The 9111-nt window shown below is 53.2% G+C and overlaps 1 protein-coding gene across 1 annotated transcript; it reads left to right on the top strand.

Moving 5' to 3' along the window:
- The first annotated feature begins 592 nt into the window (after positions 1-592).
- On the top strand, positions 593-8816 carry LOC144951888 (uncharacterized). The gene is made up of 4 exons (XM_078882235.1): positions 593-1626; positions 4063-4188; positions 5401-5860; positions 8482-8816. Exons 1-4 carry the CDS (start codon positions 1531-1533, stop codon positions 8814-8816), a joined length of 1017 nt encoding a protein of 338 aa, XP_078738361.1. The 5' UTR covers positions 593-1530.
- Positions 8817-9111: the final 295 nt, after the last annotated feature.

Here is a 9111-nt window from a genome sequence, read left to right as displayed (position 1 = left end):
CATCAGCAACAACATCATCATCATCAGCAACATCATCATCAGCAACATCATCAGCAGCAACATCATCATCATCAGCAACATCATCATCAGCAGCAACATCATCATCAGCAACATCATCATCAGCAGCAACATCATCATCAGCAGCCGCATCCTCATCATCAGCAACATCATCATCAGCAACATCATCATCAGCGATATCATCATCAGCAACATCATCATCAGCGATATCATCATCAACATCATCATCAGCAACATCATCATCAGCGACATCATCATCAGCGATATCAACATCAGCGATATCGTCATCAGCAAAATCAGCAATATCAGCAACAGCAGCATCAGCGAACTGTCTCAGCATAATCAGCATTCAGAAATATCAAAAGCATCATCAGCAACAGCATCATCAGCAGCAGCATCCTCATCAGCAACAGCAGCAGCATAACCATCAATATCATCACGATCAATATCACCATCACTAATATCACAACCAACATCACCATCTTCATTTATATTATCACAATCAACGTAGCCAAAATATACATTACATCACCATTATCATCATCACTAAATTTCACCACCATCACCACCACCTTCAACATCCCCGACATTAACATCACCGTCATCAAACACCCACATCAACACAATTACCAGCACCATCACCCACATCACACAACCACCCACATCACCCACATCACACCACCACCCACATCACACCATCACCCACATCACACCACCACCCACACCACACCACCCACATCATCACCCACATCACACCATCACCCACATCACACCATCACCCACATCACACCACCACCCACATCACACCACCCACATCACACCACCCACACCACACCACCCACACCACACCACCCACATCACACCATCACCCACATCACACCATCACCCACATCACACCACCACCCACATCACACCACCCACATCACACCACCCACACCACACCACACCACCCACATCACACCAACACCCACATCACACCAACACCCACATCACACCACCACCCACATCACACCACCCACACCACACCACCCACACCACACCACCCACACCACACCACCCACATCACACCAACACCCACATCACACCACCCACATCACACCACCCACACCACACCACCCACATCACACCAACACCCACATCACACCACCACCCACATCACACCATCACCCACATCACACCACCACCCACATCACACCACCCACATCACACCACCCACACCACACCACCCACACCACCCACATCACACCAACACCCACGTCACACCACCACCCACATCACACCACCCACACCACACCACCCACACCACACCACCCACATCACACCAACACCCACATCACACCACCACCCACATCACACCACCCACATCACACCAACACCCACATCACACCACCCACACCACACCACCCACATCACACCACCACCCACATCACACCACCCACATCACACCAACACCCACATCACACCACCCACACCACACCACCCACATCACACCAACACCCACATCACACCACCATGTATCTCTCTCCTCTCCTCTGCCTCCTCTTCCCTCTCCTCCTCCTCCACGCCGCTCCTGAGCCGAGCACTCGAGACGACACCGCCCACTCACAGGTGGGCATGGTGGGGTCATCGATAAGGTCATGGGGGCATTGATAAGGGAGTTGGGGTATTGATAAGGTCATGGGGGCATCGATAAGGGCATGGTGGGGTATTGATAAGGTCATGGGGGCATTGATAAGGGAGTTGGGGTATTGATAAGGGCGTTGGGGTATTGACAGGTGGGCGTGGTGGGGGCATCGGTAAGGGCATTGGGGTATTGATAAGGTCATGGGGGCATTGATAAGGGCGTTGGGGTATTGATAAGGTCATTGGTGCATTTATAAGGGCATGGGGGCATTGATAAGGGCATTGGTGCATTTATAATTGAATTGGTGTATTGATAAGGTTTTTTTGCATTGATAAGGGAATTGGTGCATTTATAATATAATTGGTGCATTAATAAGGGCATTTGTTGATTGATAAGGACATTTGTTGATTGATAAAGGCATCGGTGCATTGATAAGGGGATTGGTGCATGGATACGGGCATTGGTGCATTGATAAGGGCATTTGTTTATTGATAAGGGCATTGGTGTATTGATAAGGGGATTGGCGCATTGATAAGGGGATTTGTTGATTGATAAGGGGATTGGTGCATTGATAAGGGGATTGGCGCATTGATAAGCCATTTGTGTATTTGAGGGCATTGATGCATTGATATGATGGGTTCAATCCCTGGGTCTGTGTGTCTTGATGTGTCTCAGGGGTTCATAATGGCCGTGTCACGTTCATAGTGGCCGTGTCAGAGACGCAGAGCCATCGCAGCTGAGAGATGATGGGTTCAATCTCTGGGTCTGTGTCTCTCAGGAGGTTCATAGTGGCCGTGTCAGAGACGCTGAGCCATCGCAGCTGAGAGATGATGGGTTCAATCTCTGGGTCTGTGTCTCTCAGGAGGTTCATAGTGGCCGTGTCAGAGACGCTGAGCCATTGCAGCTGAGAGATGATGGGTTCAATCTCTGGGTCTGTGTCTCTCAGGAGGTTCATAGTGGCCGTGTCAGAGACACAGAGCCATCGCAGCTGACAGAGCCTGGGTTCAATCTCTGGGTCTGTGTCTCTCAGGAGGTTCATAGTGGCCGTGTCAGAGACGCTGAGCCATTGCAGCTGAGAGAGCCTGGGTTCAATCTCTGGGTCTGTGTCTCTCAGGAGGTTCATAGTGGCCGTGTCAGAGACGCTGAGCCATTGCAGCTGAGAGAGCCTGGGTTCAATCTCTGGGTCTGTGTCTCTCAGGAGGTTCATAGTGGCCGTGTCAGAGACGCAGAGCCATCGCAGCTGACAGAGCCTGGGTTCAATCTCTGGGTCTGTGTCTCTCAGGAGGTTCATAGTGGCCGTGTCAGAGACGCAGAGCCATCGCAGCTGAGAGATGCTGGGTTCAATCTCTGGGTCTGTGTCTCTCAGGGTGAGGGGGGCGCGCACTTCGCCATGGTGACCCAATGCTTGTTGTTTTATTTTTGACCCCGGTCTCGTGTCGCATGAACGATATGTAAATGTATTTATCCAAAACATTGTTGGACTGTAACCAGGGTGGTCAAGATGACTTGTGACCCGCCCCCCCCCCCCTCCATTTAATTATCAAAAACGTAATATTTGTGTATATTTGATATTTGTAATCTATTTAACGTTTGTATACTTAAATCATCTTTGTGTCAAAGCCAGAAATTAATAAGCAAAGGAAATAAAACATAATTGTGAGGGCTCTAATTTAAATGTGGGGATGATCACAAGACATCTGGACCACCCCTGTTTTTGCTCTGGACACGTTCCGGAGATTTCAAGATTCACATCCCGGATATCAACGAGTGCTGTTTGTGTAGCCGCGGTAATAATCTGTACGGCAAATTCCGCGTGTCCGTCAGAGTGTGTCACGAGTGCGTTTCTTGCGTTTGCCAGTCCACATGATTTACCCCGAGAGATTAAAAACGATTAACCTGTTTCACATTCATCTTTTGTTACCAGCTAAGGCCTCACTATTGAGCTGCGTAGTTCTTTTTCAGAAGCGACCGATCACAAATTACGGCTCAACGAAATTGGATAAACAGCATCATCATCATCACGTTCAAATTTTTTGCAGTAGCCATCTACTCTAAACGCGTGACGCTGATTCTAAATGTGGAGGGGAAAACCGGAGGACTCGGAGAAAAATCCACGCAGTGACCACGAGGAGAGAGACGCAGACTCCACATCAGCAGCAGGCGTCAGGGTCGGGATCGAACCCACGACCTCCTGTTGTAGACCAGGCGAGGTAGTTAACATCTCCCCACCACGGCACCCGTGCCTGGCACGAGCGCTGTGGTGACGTCACCGCTACCTCGTGGCGACTGGCTGCTGCTGCTGCTGTTGTTGTGCATGAACTCACACCCCCAAGTGTCTTCATCTCCCTCACTACTCCCCCCACCTCATCCACCACCTCATCCAGCACCACCGCCCACTGATGACGCTGATGCCTTCACAGACGATGTCACAGCAGCAGCAGCAGCAGTGGAAGGAGCCTGACGTCGCTGGGTCGTTCCACAACGGGACGGACTCTGAGGGGCTCGTGGCGAGCGTCACGCCGCAGCGACTCCGTGAGGTGGACCAGGTGCGAGTCCTGCTTAGCTTAGCCCAGCCCAGTCCAAACTAGTGGAGTCCAGTCCAGACCAGTCCAGTCCAGTCCATAGTCCAGACCAGCCCAGTCCAGACCAGTCCAGACCAGTCCATAGTCCAGACCAGTCCAGTCCAGTCCATAGTCCAGACCAGCCCAGTCCAGACCAGTCCAGACCAGTCCATAGTCCAGACCAGTCCAGTCCATTCCAAACTAGTCTAGTCCAGTCCATAGTCCAGACCAGTCCAGTCCTGCCCAAACTAGTCCAGTCCAGTCCATAGTCCAGCCCAGTCCAGTCCTGCCCAAACTAGTCCAGTCCAGTCCATAGTCCAGCCCAGTCCAGTCCTGCCCAAACTAGTCCAGTCCAGCCCAACCAGCTGCAGTCCAAACCAGTCCAATGCTTTCCAACTAAACTAAACTATTAAAAACATTTTTTATTTTTTCAGAAGCGCCCTGCCATCATAAACAATAGCTCAACCAAGTGGCTCATCATCATCACCACCATCACGTGGACATGTATTGCAATAGCCAAATACTCTACATTGCAGCATGTTTAGAATGCGGCTGCTCGTGTGTTAAGCAGACCACCTTGTTCACATCATATTACACCCGCTATGGCCTCCTCCACTGGCTTCCAGTTTCACACAGAATCCAGTTTAAAATCCTATTAACTTACAAAGCAGTGAACCATCTTACGCAGCCTACATAATGTATGTGCTGCACCCATCAAGGTCCCTAAGATGTTGGGGCAGATCTTCTCTCTGCATTCGTGTAGCCCCCAGGCTACGGAACGATCTTCCGCGAGCTATCAGAGGAGATCTCTCTCAGAGTCGGTGAACATTTTAGAAATGGGTCCTAAAACCTACTCAGACACTTCCGCTTGTTAAACGTTTAGTTCATTTGGTAAATGGATTCTCACAATGTATTTCTAATATAATTATTTTGATGCCGTCTGCTGCAGCTGTGTCCGATACAGCACTTTCTTGATGAAAAGCGCGAAATATATGGAATTGTTATTTTTAAACGCGTGATGCCGATTCCCATGACACAGAGCACCGTCTGTAGCCCAACGCGTCAGAAAGGATGGAACCCCCCCCCCGTCACCCCCCCCCGCCACCCCCCCCCGTCACCCCGTCAACTGAGCGTGGCGAAATTCTGGCCTTGAAGATGCGACAGTGGCTGGATAAGCCATTCTCCTCCCCTCCGCAGGGTGGCGCCGTAGTGACGGAGGGTGGCGGCATGGCAACAGAGGGCGGCGCCATGACGACCGAGGGTGGCGGCACGGCGACGGAGGGTGGCGGCACGGGGACGGAGGGTGGTGCCATGGCAACGGAGGGTGGTGCCGCGGGGACGGAGGGTGGCGCCATGGCAACGGAGGTTGGTGCCGCGGGGATCGAGGGAGGCGCCGTGGCGACGGAGGGCGACTACGAGGGTGACGACGAGGGTGACGACGTGTTTGTGGAGGCTCCCGACGAGGACTATGCGGTGCTCTTCCCTCGCGACGACGACGACGACGGCGGCGAGGCGGTGGAGAGGATCTTCGAGGCGGCCGTGGACGACGCCAGCGACGTCTTCACCCTCCCCAACCTCCTGGATGACCTCGTCAGGGCCGAGATGAGCGAGCTGATGCCCAGCGACGACGACTACGACGACGACGACGACGGTGGTGGTGAGTTTCCCTGCCTGTGCGTCTGGAGGCGCCCCCCGGAGTGGCTCGGCGCCAGTGGTGCCGAGCCGGTTCTCTTAGAACGTCGTTTCCACGGCGCCTAATGGAGGCCCCTTGCGGAGAATTAACAACGACACAATGAGAACGCGCGTGTGAATGTAACGGTGGAAGGTGAGGCGCATAGACGAGAGCGATGGAGCGCAAAACTGTGATGATGCGGGGATTCGGTGAAAGCGAAATTGATGACAATCGATGATGATGAATGGATTGAATGAACGGGGTTGATGAGTGATGGCTGTGGTCATGAGGGGGATATTGAGGCGGCCGTGGGGTGAACTAGGGAACCGTGAGTTTTTGAGTGAGGAGCGGAAACAGTGAGCGCAGGTGATGTGGAGGGGTAAGTTTGTTCCAGTGAAGGGGGTGGGGGAGGAGAGAGAGAAGACGACGCAGAGAGATTCAGGAGTGGCAAGATGCGGTGGGGGGGGCGCTAGGCCACGCAGGGACGGGTGTAGCGCAGCGTGAGGAACTTGAACAGGCAGCGGCAGGAGACGGGGAGCCAGTTGCACGAGGAGGGTCGGGGTATGGGAATTGTAGCGAATGGTCGAATATGATCCGGGCAGAGTTGTTTGGGATTTGTTCAAGAGTAAATGGGGAGACCGAGGGTAAGAGAGTCGTGGTAGTCCAGACGGGTACGGATAAGGGAATGGATGAGGAGTTTCGCAGCAGAGGTGGAAATAAGCATTCGGATTTTGTTGAATGTTGAACAAGTGAAACCGGCAAGCAGGGGTCGTGGTGGAGTTGCGATCGGTGAGGGAAGAGTCGAACGTGACACCAAGGAAGGGTGCGGGCTGATGAAAGAGGGGAATTGGAAAAAGGAGGGGAAAGAGAACGGAGGAGGGGAACGGGAGTTTGGGGGAAAAGAGAATTTGAGTTTTTTGAAGGGTCGATGGAGAGAGACGTGACACCCAAGATTGGATCGAGAGATGAGGCCGGCTGCCAGAGGCGGAGTCGGAGTCGGGGGCGAAGGAGAACATTTTGGATGCCGTCCGTTAAGAGGCGTCTGGGGGAAAGTTCGGCGAAGAAAATAACTAAAGAGAGAAAAGGCAACGTTGCGAGTGGTGAGATGGAGAGATACAATTTAGGGAACCAAGAACAGAGAATTGGGGAAGACCAGCAGTGTACAGGGGGTGCAGGGGGAAGTGGCAATGACTGAATGAGACCGCAGAGAGAGAGAGAGATGGGAGTGTCGACAGAGAGCGGTGTGCCACAGCACGTGCCGAGGGAGGAGAGAGTCGGGGGTGGTCGACCGAGAGGACGAGTATTATAATAATAATGTAAATGTATAAAGCGCCCTTGAACAATCGTTCTCAGGGTGCTTAGCGTGGAAAGGCAGAAAATAGTTAACAACCGAGTAAAGAAGTGACGAAGCCGTTTGTAAAGAACCAAAGAGAGCCGTGTTCAACCGATACGTTCTCCGTCGAGATGTGAAGATTTGCGAGTGTCTGGGACGTCCCTTTGACCCCGAAGGAGCAAGGAGTTCCCGCGGTTGGGTGTCGCAGTTGCCAAAGCACCGTCACCACCCCCGAGTGTGCTGCCAGGGGAGGCCAGCGGCGTGAGCAGGTAGCCAGGTGACTGTGAGCCCAAGAGCCGTTCCGGGTGAGAGGGACGAGAAGCAGATTGGAACTGGGGCTAGAGAGAGTTAGAAGAAGATGAGGAGTGGGAAAGACGAGAGCGTACCGGGCATTCGGAGAATCGGGAGACATCGGGGAGAAGAGAGATGGGGCGGTAGCCGCTGATGCCGCTGAGCCCGCCACACCAAGAGGCTGGGTTCCACTCCGGGTTTCAGCCCCAACCACGGAGATTCTGAAGTGCAGGGAGTTGGCGGTCTCAGGCTGGTCACCAGTGACTCACACAGAGACCCATCGACTCACACAGAGACCCGTCGACTCACACAGAGAACCATACACTCACACAGAGACCCATACACTCACACAGAGACCCATACACTCACACAGAGACCCATCGACTCACACACAGACCCATCGACTCACACACAGACCCATCGACTCACACACAGACTTATAGACTCACACAGAGACCCATAGACTCACACACAGACCCATCGACTCACACACAGACTTATAGACTCACACACAGACCCATAGACTCACACAGAGACCCATACACTCACACAGAGACCCATACACTCACACAGAGACCCATCGACTCACACACAGACCCATCGACTCACACACAGACCCATCGACTCACACACAGACTTATAGACTCACACAGAGACCCATAGACTCACACACAGACCCATCGACTCACACACAGACTTATAGACTCACACACAGACCCATAGACTCACACAGAGACCCATCGACTCACACAGAGACCCATCGACTCACACACAGACTTATAGACTCACACAGAGACCCATAGACTCACACACAGACCCATCGACTCACACAAAGACCCAGATTGAAAACCCATTTCTTTAGAACTTATTTTTGTGTCGAGTTTGTTTGTCCTTCCCCCACACATCTGATGAGGACAATTGGCTATGCATGGTGCAAATGAAGTTCAACATACACACACATACATCGTCCCTTTGCCTGCAGCTCCAGACGATATCGTCGACAGCATGGTGGACAACTCCATAGTCCATCGGCGGAGGGGTTCTCTCTCCCCGGACTACCAGGACCTCGGCGCTAGCTCCTCCACCGGCGAGGGCCGGGATCCGGACTACGCGGCCCCCATGGGGGTGCTGATCAACGAGGCGCGGCGCGAGATGGAGGACAGCCGGGGCCTCCGGGACGAGCTGGGTGGAGGTTTGGTGGACGTGGATGGCCTGCCGGAGGCGGAGGTTGGGCTGGAGGCGGAGCGTGGGGATCTGCAGCGGCTCGTCAGCAGCCTGTCTGTCGTCAACGGCGACGCGGAGTCTCAAACACGTTAGCTCCGTCCGTCCGTCCGTGCGTGACGTGGGACCGCGCTGGCTCTCATTTAGACGGACTGACGTGAACCGGAATCCCTCGCGTAAAAGTTGTGTTGCCCTTAGCGAGCTTGCCCTGTAGAAAATCATTATCGCTGTGTCGTGTGTCTGCCCGTTTAAATTGGCACGACACGGGCTGGAGAAGAGATGGGGTGATATGGTACGGGAGGACGTGGAGCTGAGTGGACTTGCCGATGACTGGTACCAGCGGTGTCAAGATCGGCCTCCGTGGAGGAGGCTCGTGAAGGACGCTACTGGG

The sequence above is a fragment of the Lampetra fluviatilis genome, chromosome 64, assembly GCF_964198595.1.
Source record: "Lampetra fluviatilis chromosome 64, kcLamFluv1.1, whole genome shotgun sequence".
Lineage (NCBI taxonomy): Eukaryota > Metazoa > Chordata > Hyperoartia > Petromyzontiformes > Petromyzontidae > Lampetra > Lampetra fluviatilis.
The sequence above is the reverse complement of the archived record's forward strand: the minus strand, read 5'-3'. Positions and strand labels throughout refer to the sequence as shown.

What these genes read in the sequence shown, in the direction of transcription:
- LOC144951888 (XM_078882235.1), top strand. Translation starts at nt 1,531, where the DNA reads ATGTATCTCTCTCCTCTCCTCTGCCTCCTCTTCCCTCTCCTCCTCCTC. An exon ending in GACTCCGTGAGGTGGACCAG is followed by an intron (nt 4,189 to 5,400) that starts GTGCGAGTCCTG and finishes TCCCCTCCGCAG; the next exon opens with GGTGGCGCCGTAGTGACGGA. An exon ending in CGACGACGACGACGGTGGTG is followed by an intron (nt 5,861 to 8,481) that starts GTGAGTTTCCCT and finishes CTTTGCCTGCAG; the next exon opens with CTCCAGACGATATCGTCGAC.